This window comes from Sus scrofa, chromosome 3 (assembly GCF_054392235.1).
Source record: "Sus scrofa isolate SSC_HxYL_T2T_F1_AM1 chromosome 3, Sscrofa_HxYL_maternal_Yorkshire_Landrace_v2.0, whole genome shotgun sequence".
Taxonomy (NCBI): domain Eukaryota; kingdom Metazoa; phylum Chordata; class Mammalia; order Artiodactyla; family Suidae; genus Sus; species Sus scrofa.
The window spans coordinates 40522617-40538557 of NC_139385.1; the positions used below are offsets into that span (position 1 = coordinate 40522617).

Here is a 15941-nt window from a genome sequence, read left to right on the forward strand (position 1 = left end):
GCGGTTGGCTGCTCGGGGAGCTGCAGGGAGGGCGGCGGAGGGAAGCGTCCGGGTGCCACGCGCGGGAAGTGGGAAGTTGAGTCCGTGGTGTAGGGAGAGAAGGAGGGCTGGGAGGATAGGCAGAGGCCGGGCTGCGTGAGGAACAGCTCGCGGAGACTGCGGGAAGGGTGGGAGGGAGAAGGGTCTGCGGAGGAGGAGGGGTGCGCTTGGCTGGGAGGGGGGGCCGAGGTGGGCTTCAGGCTGGGGTCTGGGGGAGGAGCCGGTACGGGTTCCAGGGCGCAGGTGAGAGCCTGAGGGGGCGGAGCCGGGGTCGGAGGGAGGGATCGAGGTGCCCAGGCCGGGGTTCCGGCTCCCAGCTCGGCACGCGGGAGGCGGCGCTGCGAGCTCTGGGCAGCCGGTGGGGTCCCGGCGCCGCGATGCGGGTGCACCTGGGCGCGGTGGCCGGCGCGGCGGCGCTGACCGGGGCGCTCAGCTTCGTGCTCCTGGCGGCCGCCATCGGCACGGACTTCTGGTACATCATTGACACAGAGAGGCTGGAGCGGAGCGGCCCGGGGGCGCAGGACCCGGCGGGGGGCGCCAACCGCAGCCAGCTCGAACCTCTGAGCTCGCACTCCGGCCTCTGGCGGACCTGCCGGGGTAAGGATGCACCCGGGGACCCCAGCGCCCCGCTCGCTCGGGACCTGTTGCTTGGCGCACACCCCTCCCCCAGACCTCTGAGCAAGAAATGCGATGTCTTGGGCCGGAGGGGAAGGTGGGCAGGGGGCTGGAGCTGCCAGTGCCCTTGCGAGAGTTGCTTGGTTCAGCTTGCTACTGCTCTAGCTCCGCGTCTGCCCTCCGGGGTGGGGCCCCGGGGGCGGGCGTGGGGGCGAAGCCGCGGGGCTGGGGTCCGTACCCCGGGGGCCCCCGCCCACCGATGCTCTGCTCCATCCAGTCCAGAGCCCGTGCGCGCCGCTGATGAACCCCTTCTGGCAGGAGAACGTGACGGTCAGCGACTCGAGTCGACAACTTCTCAGTGAGTCCGGGGAGGGTGGGATGGGGGAGAATCCCGGGCTGGGCACCAGTTTCGGAGCTTTTCTCCAAACAGCAGTCGGGGACACCGCGAAGGAGGGGGCGGCGGGGGGCGGCCTGTGACACCTGCGGAAGAGGGGGATGCTGTGGGCAGCAGGGGGCGGAGCCCTCTTGTTCCACCCAGAACGCTGTGTGGTTGAGGATGCTTTCTGTGCACCGGGCACCGTCCTGCTGCTGAAGCTCCAGGCCCGGAGCTCAGGGGGCTCAACGGGCTAGCCAGCCGGAGAGATCAAGGTGGCAGTGCGCAGTTCCATTTCAGAGTGACAAGCAGCACGAGGGAGGGTGGCTGGGAGCCGGAGGAGCCACCTAAACCAGCCCGAGGAACTGACTGTGGCAGAGAGAGGAGGTTATCCCAGAGACCAGAAGGCACACCCCACGTCAGCCTCCACATCCTCGGTGCTGAGACCAAGCGCTCGGCAGTAGCACGGATGCAGTAAATATTTGCCGAATGATTCAAGAGAGGCAATCAGGAGGCAGAGGACTGTCCCCTCTCCCCAGGGGCCCTGTGTCTGTTGTTCATGGCTGACTTCCCAGTGCCTGGCACAGTGCTTGCCACTCAGTCATGACGTGAGGGCTGAATGCATGAAAGCAAACAGGTTAAATAAACACGGGAGGAAGAAGGGAAAGAAAAGGGCTGGGTCCCTTCACGGAGGCTGGAGGCTGGCCAGACACAGAGCTGAACACCCTCCATCTATGTTTTCATTTAATCTCCTCTGCCTCCCTACAAAGATATGGCCATCAGCATCTTCATCTTTTTTTGCTTGCTTGCTTGTTTATTTTCTTCTTAGGGCTGCATCCGCCAGCATAATGAAGTTCTCTGGCTAAGGGGTCGAATTGGAGCCATAGTTGCAATTGTGTCATAGCTGCAATCGAATTGTGCCAGCCAACGCCACAGCCAGAGCGACGCCAGATCCAAGCTGTGTCTGTGACCGACACCACAGCTCTTGGCAACTCTGGATCCTTAACACGCTGAGCAGGGCCAGGGATGGAACCTGCATCCTCACTGGATACTAGTTGGGTTTGTTCCTGCTGAGCCACAACGGGAACCCCCCTCTTTATTTTTCCAATGAGGAAAGTGAGGCCCAGAGAGGGACTGAGAAAGGATCTGATGAGGAAATGAGAACTGGGTTCCATAGACCCTGAAAAGCATGGGCAGTTTTTCACAAGCTTACTTGAGGCTTGCTGGGTGTGACTCTTAGAATAAAGACAAATTCCTATCATGGCTGACGAGGGCTGTCAGGGTCCTTCTTTGACTCCCCTCTCCCCTTTGCACTTTCCTCTCTGGCTGTGCTGGCCCTGGGCTGGTTCCTGGTATGTGCCAGGTTTCCTCCTGCCACAGGGACTTTGCACGTGCCATTGCTGCCGCTTGGCCTTTTCCCACTACCATCCTGCCAGCTTGACTTGGTCAGCTCCTATGCACGGTACAGGTTGTGTGACATTTTTAGAGTTAAAATCTGACTCTCTCATCAGACCCTGAGCTCCATGAGGGCAGGGACCATGTCTCTTGTCACGGCAGGATTCCCAGTATTTAGCCCAGAGCCCGGCATGAGCCAAGGTTTGCCGAGCAGATGTTGAAGGTGAATGCTAACTCTGTTATCTAGAGGTGGAACTCAATCCATATTTGTTGAATGAACCAGACTTTTGCTAAAGTCTAGCAGTGTGCTAGAAAATTCTTGACAACTGATGGCTGGGGGATGGGATCGTCTTGATTTGTGGCATTTGCCCATTTCTGTGGTGTAGGATATTCCTGCCACCGTCCATTTCTAGCTGCCAATATGATGTCAACTGGCTCCCCCAATTCCTGAAAACTTAACAAGTGACTCTGATACAGTCCAGCTTCAGCACATTGCTGCATGAAGTCCCATTGAAGGAGAAAGCCCTGAAGCACTTGGGAACATGAGGGAACTGAGGAAAGGAAGTGGGCTCCTGGACTCTGTCCCCTCCCCGCAAAACTGTACCAGGAGGAACTTAGGGCATTCTCAGAGCATCGTTTCAAGAAAAATCAAAAATTCTTGCCCATGAAGTGAGATGGGGGTCCAATCCCAGCTCAGACCCTACCAGGACCCTCTGTGATCCTAGGATAAGTGTCTTAACCTCTCCGAGCCTCAGTTTCCACATCTATCAAAATGGGACATCAAATCCATGAGACGGTGTGGCCAGGATTCTGCAAAGTAGCTGAAAAAACTGACCTTACCTGGGGCTTCGTTTAGTGCCTGGTTGTTGTGGGATCTGTTGCAGGAAAGAATGACTTGATAGAAAAGTGTGAGGCACGCAAGGGCTCAATAAACGCTAGTTCTCTTTGCCATTCCTTCCAGCCTCTTTTAGAGGCTGTCCCATCTGTGGCCCTTTGCTGGGCTGGGTGCTGACATTCAGCCCACTTGTCATGTCAATGTGTAAACTGGATGGCTAACCACAGTCAGCACTGGGCTCTTTGCGAAACTAGATAATGTACCAATCCTTTGTGGTCCAGGATTCTGAAAAACAAGCAAAACTCACACCTAGAGTCTGCTCATTTCTCACCCTTGAACCTAGATCTAAGCCCCAGCTTCTCCACCAACTAGGGCCATGGCCTTGGGGAGATTCCTATACCCCTCTGAGCCTTAGTTCCCTCCTGGGAAAAAGGCAGATAACTGTCATAAGGATATTTTGAGGGTGAAATGGGAGGGTGCCTTTGGAAGCCTCATGCTGTGTCTGGCCCCTGGAAGTGTGCTTTTAAGTATAAGCTGCTATTATTACCACCGTATCATCCACCACAGAGAGGAGACCACCCCTTCAGACCATGTGCTCACCGCAAATCACCCCCAGAGAGGGCTTTTCCCCAGAATTTCTTTATCCCCAGAATTTTGAATGTTGTCCAAGTTCTCTTATTAAAGGGAAATGTTTCATTTCTTTTATGATCTGCTGCAGAGCTGAAAGAGGAGGGAAGCCAGGTGACAAGCAGCATGTTTTGCGAGTCAGGTTTCTAGACAAATCCTCGGGTGTGTGTGTGTGTGTGTGTGTGTGTGTGTGAAGAACTATTGATTTTCCCTCCAAGAAAATCCAAGCAGGCAGCCCATTTCGGTACCCAATAAAAATCGACCTTGCTTGGATGTTTTGTCTTCTTGATTAGCTCTGGGTTCCTTAGTTGGGGACTAGAATTATTTTTGGTAGAGGTGGGGGGGATGTCATCAAATTCGACACAGTTTAGATAAAGGAGCCACAGTCTAGAACCAACCAGGCTAGCCAGGAATCTTGGTGGCAAGCGACAGAAACTCAAGTCATACCCAGTGAAACAAGAAGGAATTGCTGGTCCATGTAAGTGAAAAGCTCCAGCCTAGTGGGATCCAGAGAGCAAAACTCAAATTTCTTTCCTCTCCTCTCTGGGCTTTGCTTCTGGTTGGGTTTTGCTTTCAAGGAAATCCCCTCTACTCCTAGCAACCCAAGCAGAAGTAGACTGTTGCCCAAGAATTCTCCAAAACTTCCAGGGAGGTGTCTCATTGGACCAGATGGGATCACATGCCCAGATCTGAGCCAATCACTGCAGCTGAGAAGATGGAATGTGCTGATTGGCAAGGCTGAGCCATGTGCAAGGTATGGGGGTGGAGTCAGCCTCATTAGATAAGGTTTCCCAGCTTCTTACCAGCTGTGTGACTTCTGGTCACTTGCTTCCATAGATAAATGGGCTGCTTTGAGATGAATGAGATCATATAAGCAAAGCACCCAGCACAGGCCACCACTCAAAGCAGGAGGTCAGTTACTATCTCCCCCTTCTGACTCCCTGAGCCTCAGTCTTCTCATCTGTGAAGTGGAGCTAATCATTGCAAAGGCACCTGTTTGCTTAGTGTTAGGGATAAAACATGAGGAGACGGTGAGGTCCTTGCCACATCGAGCTTAGTGTCTAGTGCAGGAGACAGGTTGTAGACATATGGACCAATAAATCAACACAAAATGGCTTCAAATTGTAGTAGGTGTGACAATATAAAACAAAGGCACATCATCAAAGGCAGTGGGGACCACTTTCAGTGGAGTGGTTGAAGGGCAATGAAAATAACACTCAGGAGTTCCTGTTGTGGCTCAGGGGTAATGAATCTGACTAGGATCCATGGGGACTCGGGTTCGATCCTGGCCCCGCTCAATGGGTTAAGGATCGGTGTTGCTGTGAGCTGTGATGTAGGTTGCAGACATGGCTGGGATCCGGTGTTGCTGTGGTGTAGGCTGGCAGCTGCAGTTCCAATTTGACCCCTAGCCTGGGAACATCCATATGCCGAGGTTTCAGCCCTAAAAGACCCAAAAACCCTCCATAGAAACTAAAAACAAAAGTCAGTGCTTACAAAATCGGTGCTGTGTGCCAGACCCTGTCCTGAGCCCTTTGCATGTTTCAATTCAATCTTTACAGCAGTTCCATGAGGCAGGTACTGTTATCATCCCCCTCACTTTTCAAATGAGGAAACCGAGGCACAGAGAGGTTAGGTAAGTTACCAAAGTTTGCGCAGTCACTGGGCAAGCTGAGATTTGAACCCAGGCAGTTCCTACTCTTTCAGATTGATGCGACACCAAGTGTAATTTCGGTATAAAGGGAGTCCAAGGCAGCCCACAGGTAAGGTTCCTAGCCTGTTTCTTAGGTTCAGAGTCCTGCTCTTCTAAACTGTCTCCTTCAGTGTTTCCTTGTTTTTTTCTAAGAAGAATGTTATCAGGTGCATATCGCTATAAAACACGCCCCAGGAGGACTGCCCTAGAGGCTGGATTTCTCCTGAGCATGGCTGATGGAACTACTTGTGACCCCTGCCCATCTCTCCAGGTGCAAGAGATATCTTCTGCTTTGGAGTCTTGGCACATCCTGTCCCCTCTTTTGGGAACACTGTCCCCACCTCTCAGCTCTCACCTCTCATCATAGGTTTCAGCTAAGACCTCCCCCCAGCCCTTCCTAACTTCCAGGCTGGGTTAAGTACTCATTGTCTTTGTCAGCCTCCTTTGTGGCTCTATTCCAGCTCTGACACTTCGTAGCTCATTAACCTTGAGCAACTGACCTCGGTACCTTGAACCTCAGTCTTCCCATCTGTGAAATGGGCACTAAAAGACGCTCACCTGGCAGAGCCTCTGGTATTCGAAGATAAGAAACAATTATCCTGGGAGTTTCCCTTTGCAGTGCCACAAATGAATCCAACTAGTATCCATGAGGATGTGGGTTCGATCCCTGGACTCAGTGGGTCAGGGATCCAGCATTGTTGTGGATTGCAGACAAGGCTCAGATGCTGTGGTTGTGGTTGTGGCTGGCAGCCATAGCTCCTATTGGATCCCTAGCCTACGAACATCCATTGTCGGGGTGCAGCCCTAAAAAGCAAAAGAAAAAAAAAAGAAGAAGAAAAACAAACAATTATTCTCACATTCGGTGCTCACAATAGCTCCGCAGGAGCCCATGGGCTAACTGACAGGGGAGGAAACAGGCTTTTAAGAGATGATGTCATTTGCTTGGTATGAGGTGGAGCTGGGATCTGAACCCAGGGCTTTGCAAAGTCCTCCTCTTACCAAGTCAGAGCATTGCACCTTGGAGACCAGGAAGATAACTAAGATGTAGTCCCCTTCTCCAAGGAAGCTATGTTCTGGTGACCAGAGACTCAAAAATTTACAAAAAACATCCACTTCCTTACCAGGCATAATAGAATGAATATCTCTGAGTCACAAAGTCACATGGACAAGGTTTGAAAATAAAGATAGTGACATTTCCCCTTTGGGAGATGGCTCCTGAGACTCTCTTCTTTTGCTAGAGCTCCTGATGCTTGTGGAGAACGAACCTCTTTGCTCTTTAAGACCAGAACTATTACTTCATGATCCACCCTGGGGCTTCCTGACCTCGCAAGCATTCTGGAAGCCTGGTTTTCCCATCGAGCTGTCCTTTGAACAGTGCGATAATGGAACAGTCACAGTTTTCCTTGGCGTGAACATCTTGGCTTCCCTGCCTCCCCCACCCAGGCTTTTCCTTTGCAACAAAGCATTTCTGAGTCAAAAAGATCTCTTGCACCTGGGTCCACATTTGCTCTTAAGGAAACAATGACCCGTCACCATCACTAGTATTCTTAATTCTACATGGTACTCTTACTTCTCACCTATTGGGCTTCTACTGTAAACATTGTAGTGGATTGAAAGCTTTCATCCCCAGTGATACGTCCATGTCCTAACCCCCAGGATCTGTGAATGGGACCTCATTTGGAAAAAAGTCTTTGCGGATGTAATTAAGGCTCCTGAGATGCGATCCCTGTAGATGAGCAGGTGGACCCTAAATCCTATGACAAGGGTCCTCCTACACAAAGAAGAATCACAGAGGAGAGAAAAGGAGGTCATAAGAGGACAGAGGTGGCCGTCAGCGTGATGCTGCTGCAAGCCAAGGAATGCCAGCAACTGCCAGAAGCCAGAAGAGGCAAAGGATTCCCCCCCCCAGAGGCTCCAGAGGGAGCGTGGCCCTGCTGACACCTTGATTTTGGACTTAGCACCTCCAGAACCGTGAGAATAAACTCCTCCGGCTCTTAAGGCACCCAGCTTGTAGTAATTTGTCATGTCAGCTCTAGGAAATTAAAACAACCATCTCAGCTATAGAAGTGCCTGCTAGTCACTGCCCCCCACCCCGTATCATCACTCACATCCTTTGTGATACTCGATCTGTAATTACTAGCCCCCACCCCCGCTACCGCTGCTTTCTTTCCTGCTAGTCCGTCTCCTGCCCTGGGCTGTGCTCTCCATGAGGGCAGAGACCTTGTCCCCACAGACATCTGTTTCTGTGGCTGGAGAAGGGGATGTTTCTGTGGAACAGAACTCAGAATCAATATTTCTGTCCCCAGACAGCAGTCTTGAAAGTCAAAAAATAACAAAGACCAGAGCACACACACGGAAAACAAACAAAACAAAACACAACAGAACACGGCACCAAATTTCAGCAGGAGATCTTAAAACTTTCCCAGGGGGAGCCTTGTTCTTGCCCAGACATTTAATTGAACGTGTATGTGAAGTCAGCCTGCAGCATGTCTGGGGAGCTCACTCGTGGGGCTGCCGGGCTGAACCAACTCCAGGAAACCTCATTACTTTCTAAACAAGAAACGATTTCATTTCCCAGCCATCCTCCGGAGGCGATGCCGTGCAGGGGACAGATCTTACAGATCCAGGTTCTCACGCCAGCTGTTGTGCTCCTTTGCCCAAGGTTTGTCCTTAAGAAAGGAAGGGAGGGAGTTCCCGCTGGGGTGCAACAGGATCATCGGTGTCGTCTCTGGCGTGGCACAATGCAGGTTCAATCCCTGATCCAGCACAGTGCATTAAAGGATCTGGCATTGCCACAGCTGTGACACAGGTCTTGGCTTGGATCTGATCCCTGGCCTGGGAATGCCACACGCCGTGGGGCGGCCAAAAAAGAAAAAAAAGAAGAAAGGAAGGAAGGAAGGAAGGGAGGAAGGAAAGAAGATGACACATCTTGTTCCCTGGAATCCCATCTTATCGTGTGATGGTCACAGGAGGGAGATCAGTCCCTGGACTCCCGGAGGCTGGTAGCCTTCAGGGCCTTGAAGACAAAGTGGTTTGATCACAGTGGATGTCAGACTGAATGAGTATCTTCATCATCGTTGTTGTTGGCAGGGTTACGGTTTATTTAATACCTGCTCCAGGGACTTTTACGCCTCTGAGTTGCCCCACTGTCTCCACATTGTGAGCTGCATATTATCACCCTTCTCATAGGTGTGCATAGAGATGGAGGTTCTGAGGAGTTAAGACACCACCAGAGGCCGAATTCAAATGCAGATCACCTGACTCTAATGCCCATTGGGCACTGGTGAGGTCATTTCTGAAGCTCATTGGTTGCTTTTTTTCTTTTTTCTTAAGGGCTGTGCACATGGAAGTTCCCAGGCTAAGGGTTGAATGATAGTTGCAGCTGCTGGCCTACACCACAGCCACATCCATGCCAGATTTGAGCTGTGTCTTCAACCTATGCCACAGCTCATGGCAATGCCAGATCCTTAACCCACTCAGGGGGGCCAGGGATCGAACCTGCAGCCTCATGGATCCTAGTTGGATTCTTAACCTGCTGAACCACAATGGGAACTCCTTCCTTGGTTTCTTTGTTATTTCTTAGAAACTGCCACATTTTATTTTCTTGCCTTAGAGCCACAGCATCTGGCTCTTAATCACTTAGTTAATTAGGTGAACAGATACCCGCTGTGCTCTCGCCAGATGCTAAACCCTCTACCAGGAACTCAGGGATGCAGCTGTGCAGAGGAGACAAGGTGCATGGTCAGGGGATTCACAGCGGAATAGGTGACACAGAAAAGTGCCTGAGGTGCCTTCCACACCGGGTAACTAATGCCAGGAGGGGGCGACTGTGGGGACCTGCAGGGGCACAGAGCAGTGACATGTGATGGTGGACAGTGGAGGACATGAATGTAACGAAAGACTTCCCCAAAGAAATGAGTGCTGATTTTGCTTTGAAGGATGACAGCATTTCTTTCTATCTTTTTTTTTTTTTAGGGCCGCACATGCAACATATGGAGGTTCCCAGGCTAGGGGTTGATTAGGAGCTGCTGCTGCCGGCCTACAAAACAGCCACAGCAACGCAGGATCCGAGCCACATCTGTGACCTACACCACGGCTCATGGCAACATGGGATCCTTAACCCACTGAGTGAGGCCAGGGATTGAACCCAAGTCCTCATGGATCCTAGTCAGTTTCCTAACCCACGGAGCCACAATGGAAACTCCAGAAAACATTTATTTTTATGCCTATCCTGTGGCTGAAGGATTTAAAGAGGTTCTGGGCCCAGCCCAGGGTAAATGGCCAATAAATATTTGGTAAATGAACGACTGGTGGAAAAATAAATTTGCGATGGTTTCCTTTTCTGCTTTGCCTGCCAGGAAGCTCAGAGCCAAAGTGGGAGCATATTTATTTGGTCTTTTTAAGGCTGCACTCACAGCATATGAAGGTTACCAGGTTAGGGGTCAAATTGGTGTGGTAGCAGCTGGCCTACACCACAGCCACAACAATGCCAGGTCTCTAACCCACTGAGCAAGGCCAGGGATCGAACTCGCGTCCTCATGGATAGTAGTCAGATGTGTTCCCGCTGAGCTACGACAGGACTCTGGGAACAGATTTTTCGACCTTGCGATCTTGAGACCCCAGACTTTCTCCATCCCCTTCTCTCCAACCCCGCCACTGCTCCACCCGCTCCCTGCGGCCTCTTGCTTCTTGCCCTTCCTTCTGCAAGGTCTTTGCTCCAATGTCACCTCCTCAGTGGAGCCACTGCTCCCACTCCTTCTCTGCATTTGTCATCATCTCTCAACTTTGTCACTTATTTGTTCCCTGCTTGACTCCACGCACGAGAATGTCAGCCCTCGGGAGGCAGGAGTCTTGGTGTATATTTGCTGCTGAATCCACTGCACCAGGGATGGTGCCTGGCACAAAGAGCACACCTGATACACCCATGCAGAGTGAACAAGCCAGTGAACAAGAAACAATGCTTACTTTGCAGGACGTGTGAGAATTAAGCCAGACGATACCTGTGCGGCACAAAGCCTGGCACAGGTGAGCCTCAATAACTATTCATGATATTATCACCATCATTAGTAGTAGGAGTAGTAGTGCTAATTTTTTCTCCAGCATTGGCCCACAGATGCTCAGTGAACGTTTGTTGATTGACTGAAGGATGTTAGTAACCTGCGGTCCTCCTCTCTCCCCTAAGCCATGCACGGGACCTTTGTGATTCTGCTGCCACTTAGCCTGATCCTGATGGTTTTTGGGGGGATGACGGGGTTTCTGAGCTTCCTCCTGCGAGCCTCCCTCCTCCTCCTGCTCACTGGGACCCTCTTTCTCTTTGGAGGTAGGTGCCCACCTTGCATGGGGCCCGGGTCCCAGGCAGGGCTGTGCAGGAAACCCTAGAAGGGGCTCCGTTTCCCCCTGCCGTGATCTCATAGCTGGAATGGAGCCACGACAGGAACTCCAGAAAATAGCATAAGTTTAAACAGCCATGGCTGTGGAACTGGACAGAGCATTCTAAGGCATGTGGATGGAGACCTGCTCTGTGCTGGGCACCATCTGGGTACTGGGCAATCTACGGTCTGCCTTCTGGGACTCTCGTGGGGACAGACAGACATTCGTTAGCTAAGTGGTTTCACAAAGTGAATTGCAAAGCTGCAGTTCTGATGTGGGCAGTGCAGGGGAGGCAGTGCCGTGAAGCCAGCTCAGGGGGTCCAGGACTCACAGGAACTGAGATGCCCATGGACAGGAGTTACTCATGGCAGGAGGGAAGGGGGAGGGGGGTGCCCTGGGCTGAGGGACCAGCGGGGGGTGGGGGGTGAGCCTGGGCTGGCGAGGTTTGATCTGCTCTCCTTTGCCCCCTGTACCCCCACCCTGCAGCCTTGGTGACCCTCGCCGGCATCAGCGTCTATATCGCGTACTCGGCTGCTGCCTTCCGGGAGGCGCTGTGTCTGCTGGAGGAGAAGGCCCTCTTGGACCAGGTGGACATTCGCTTTGGCTGGTCCCTGGCCCTGGGCTGGATCAGCTTCATCGCTGAGCTGCTCACCGGGGTGGCCTTCCTGGCAGCAGCCCGTGTGCTCCGCCTAAGGCAGAGGCAGGACCAGGCCATCTGAGCCCGGAAGCCTGGTCACAGTGTGTGCTGTGTCCATGTGGAATGGAGGAGGCCTAGAGTGCGGCGCTCCAGAAGGAACCAAATCGCTCCCTTAATCATGTGCAGACCTTACAGAATGCCACCTCCGTGCATTTCATTTCACCCTCACCCCAGCCCTTTGGATGCGTTCCTCTTCTTTGTTAAGGAAACAGAAGACCAGAGAGGTTAGGCAAGTGGGGCAGAGACACACAACGAGCTAGCGGCAGAGTTTTCGCCCCGAAAACCAGCGCTCTCTCCTTTATCACAGCTTTTCCGTGCAGGCTCCTGGCCGGGCTGGCTGCAGCGTGGTTCCTGTGTGGAGGGTGCTGCACCAAAGACCCTGGGCTTCTTGCTTCCTGTGACCCGGGACCATGCAGGAGGCCCCGGGGGACACCTGAGGGAGGACGCAGAGATCCGGGCTCCTCAGCAACCAGGCGTGGGGCATGGGATGGTCGTGTCACCAGCCCTGGGGCAGTAAAGGTTTTGCTGCAATGACTTTCTGTGGCCAGACTAGCTTGTGAAACCTGCTAGTCGTCCCAGAGTTGCAAGCCCAGAGTCATCCCTGAGTTGAAAGACCCTGCTGGACAGTCTGATGGTCCGTGGCCCCGTTCGTTCGTGTGTCACTTCACCGATGCCAGGAGGCGGGGGCAGGCCAGCAAGCGGACAGTTGGCAGAGAGGGTGATGCTGAGGGCTCACCAGCAAGCTCGCCGTGGGGAGAGAGGATTATCAGCACTCACAGCTCGTGGGGAAGAAAAATCCTCAAAACACCACCAACGACTCTGGCTCTGCATGTAGCCCTCATTCCAAACACTAAGCGAGAGCTCAAGACACCCAAGCCTGGGATAGAAAGGATTTCCATCGAAGTGTTGATGGGATTCAGTTTCCAGGGGGTAAAGTCCAAGACTGGTGAGATCCAGACACCTCCAGTGTCACCCGCTAAGCCCTCCCGCACCCCCTGAGCAAGGCCACTGGGATCAGTGGATCTCAGCCCTGACTGCCCCCTGCAGTCACCCAGGGAATGAAAAGAATGAGGGTGCTGCCCCAGGCCACGAAGGAAATCACAGTCTCTAAGGGTGGGGTCCCAGCATCACCAGCTTTGCAAAGCGCGCCGTTTTCCCTGGGATGGCCTGGGCTGGGCTGTCACAGACGTCTGCGTGTGACTTTATCTCTGCAGGGAGGGCTCCCTGGGGTGCCAGTCTCAGGTTCTGTTGGAAACAAACCTTAAGAAATGCCTGGTGTTTGGTTCATACCAGCACCTCTCAAATTTATGGGAATCTTAGGAAAATGCAGCCTCTAGGCTGGGGGTAGGACCTGCGACTGTGCGAGGATTGGTAAAGTGTAAACACACACACACACACACACACACACACACACACACACACACACACACACACAGAGTCTCCTGCAAAGCAGCAGGGGTTTTTAAGTTGCTTCTACGCCAGCACCAGAGGTCTGTACTCAGTAGTCAGGGTCTGGGTCCTGGTGACGTTACAGCAACTCCGTGACATCCTGACACCCCATAAGGGTTGTGCGGCTGCAGGAAGATGTTTTCTGGGTGTGGCCTTAGTGGGTCTGGGTGGGGCTGCGGCCCCTCCTTGGCCCTGTTGGCACTGAGCCCTTGTCAGAGAAGAGGTGGCTCCTTTTGAGTGAAACTAACTCTATTTTATTTTTTTGGCCACACCCATAGCATGTGGAAGTTCCCAGGCCAGGGATCGAACCCGCTCTACAGAATGACAACACCTGATCCTTAACCTGCTGAACCACCAGGGAACTCCAAAATAACTCCAGTTTTCCCACAGGCTTTGTATGGTGTGGGGTGGAAGTTAGGTCTGCAGTATGAAGTTGACCGTTTCCCTTGGAGTTGGTCAATGGATACAGCGATTTCTGGGACTAATCGCATCCCTTCTTCGCTCTCCTGGAAAATCTCATCCCTTTTTTATCCTGGTCTTCTGGCCCATGGGAATGGGGTCCCCAAGTGGCTGCATGTCCCAACCCCCTGGGGAGGAGCAGCTCACACTTCAGCAGGCTGGGTGTCCAGAGCCACCTGAGGGGTCCCTGAGTCAGGGGCCCGGGTGGGGCCCCAGAGTTCACATTTCTAAGCAGTTAGGTGATACAGATGCTCCTGGTCTGGGACACACTTTGTATCGTGCTGACCTGGGGGGCTGTTAAATGTCAGGGCTGGCTGTCAGCTTGACTCTAATGAGTCACCAGGGCATCTTAAACCCCTGGTGCCAGGGCTGAATCCCTGCTCTGAAAGTATCTAGAGGGAGTCCAGGCAGGGATAATTTTTCATTTTTTGGCCATGCCCCTGGATATGGGAGTTCCTGGGCCAGAGACTGAACCCATGCCACAGCAGTGACAATGCCAGATCCTTAACCTGCTGAGCCACAAGGGAACTTCCCAGGCAGCAATATCTTTAAGACCTCTTCAGCCGATTTGCTTGATAACCTGTTCCTGTAAGATTCTGAGTCATGAGATATGGGGAGAGCCTGGGGAAGGTCAAGTTTAAGAAGGGCTGATAGTTCAAGGAGTTTGGGGACCACTGGTATGGACCATGAGATGAGGACACCATTATCAGTTACATGATGTTATCACCCTATCATGGCATCATCACCCTCTCCATGACATCACTGCTTTCACAGTGACATCATCCTCTTGACCATGATGTCACCACTTCCACCATGATGTCACCACCATCACTATGACGTCTTCCTCCTCACCATCACCATGATGTCACCCTCAGCATGGCCCGATCCTCATTACAGCTGACACACATTGAGCAGTCCCATACTATGCACCTGAATTGTTCTACACGTCCGTCCGTCAGTCAGTCATTCAACAAACCCCCAATAGAAGGCCATCTCATGCTAGGGACGAGGGGCCATGACCCCACCAGGGCAAGCCCTTGCTCTCTGAGCTGCCATACAGTTGCTAGAGACAGAGGCAAGTGAAACATATGATTGTTGGTGATGATTAAGGAGATGAGAGGCGGGGTACAAGTCGGGGAACTGAGGCACAGACAGGTTAAGGAGAGGGAGAGGTGCCACCGGATTGAAATTCAGATCTGCCTGATTCCAGGATGAATTTCTTTTCACTTCTGCCGACCCTATCAGTGCCTGGGTTCAGGACATTGCTGCAGTTTCCCTTTCTGTCTAGTTCGAAAAGTGCAAACTGAGTGGATTGGTCATAAGGCCCCGTGGCAGTAAATGGGCGTGGTTGCAAAATCGGGTTCGAAGCTGGGGAAAGAAATGAGAAAGTTTTCGCAAAGTGAAAATAACCGATGCCAGCGAGAGAGCGGTCTTTGCTGCCACCTGCTGGTCACTTGGCGGAACTGCACCAAAGGCAGGCCTGGCGATTCAAATCGCTTTGAGTGCTCCCTAACGGGTGTAAACACTGAAGGGCAGGGGTTCTCATATGGGGAGAGTCGCCCCTCCCTCTCCACCTGGGACGTTCAGGGCTATCTGGAGACATTTTTGGTTGTCATTACCGGGATGAGGGCTACTGGCATCTAGTGGGCGGAGGCCGGTCTGCTGTTCAACTTCCACAAACGCACAGGACACTCCCGGTCACAAAAGGATTATCTAGCCCTCACATCAGTAGTGCCGAGAGTGAGCGCCCTGCTAGGGGAACGGAGTGGAATAACAACGGGACAAAGCACATGTGTACTTGAGGAACTGACAGCATCGTCGAAAAGAACCTCATTCATTCAATAAACATTTGCCAAACGCCTGCTATGTGTCAAGAACTGTTCTGGGGTCCGAAGACCCATTAGTTGGGATGGAGGACAAGCCCCCTGCTGTTACAAGGAAACAGACAGTACACGCACGAACCAATGGTGCATATGAGAAAACGTGTAGTGAGGAAAACAGGGTCATGAGATAGAGGCTGGCGGGGAGGTGTTACTTTTGGAAGGGTAGTCAGGGAGGGCCTCTTGGAGGCGGCGGCATTGTTCTGAGACTCCAAAGAGGAACCTGCAGATCAGGCAGGTGACAGCAAGTGCAAAGGCCCTGAGGTGGGAACAAGCTTATGTGTTTGAAGGAAAGAAGGAAGGACCATGGAGGAGAGTGGTAGGAGGTGAAGTTACAGAGGTGAGGAGGAGGCAGAGGAGGTGGGCTGGGTGGTGCCCATGGGCCATGGTAAGGGGGTGCTGGTGATTAAGCTGGTTTGGGATTCCATTCACGATTCATTTCAATCCTTTTCCATTCCATTTCATCCCATCCCATCCCATTCCTATTTTTGGAGCAAAGGGACACCTCCAGA

General features: G+C 52.6%; 1 protein-coding gene across 2 annotated transcripts; it reads left to right on the forward strand.

Moving 5' to 3' along the window:
* Positions 1-341: 341 nt before the first annotated feature.
* Positions 342-15410, forward strand: TMEM114 (transmembrane protein 114). Of its 2 annotated transcripts, XR_014839624.1 has the most exons (5): positions 342-636; positions 932-1012; positions 10547-10599; positions 10757-10894; positions 11431-15410. XR_014839624.1 is itself a non-coding variant. In XM_003124618.6 (4 exons), exons 1-4 carry the CDS (start codon positions 417-419, stop codon positions 11661-11663), a joined length of 672 nt encoding a protein of 223 aa, XP_003124666.2. In that variant the 5' UTR covers positions 342-416; the 3' UTR covers positions 11664-15410. The 2 variants fall into 2 exon arrangements, 1 of the variants encoding a protein (XP_003124666.2); XM_003124618.6 differs by lacking the exon at positions 10547-10599.
* The last annotated feature ends 531 nt before the right edge of the window (positions 15411-15941 follow it).

What these genes read in the sequence shown, in the direction of transcription:
- TMEM114 (XM_003124618.6), top strand. Translation starts at nt 417, where the DNA reads ATGCGGGTGCACCTGGGCGCGGTGGCCGGCGCGGCGGCGCTGACCGGG. An exon ending in CCTCTGGCGGACCTGCCGGG is followed by an intron (nt 637 to 931) that starts GTAAGGATGCAC and finishes TGCTCCATCCAG; the next exon opens with TCCAGAGCCCGTGCGCGCCG. An exon ending in GACCCTCTTTCTCTTTGGAG is followed by an intron (nt 10,895 to 11,430) that starts GTAGGTGCCCAC and finishes CCCACCCTGCAG; the next exon opens with CCTTGGTGACCCTCGCCGGC.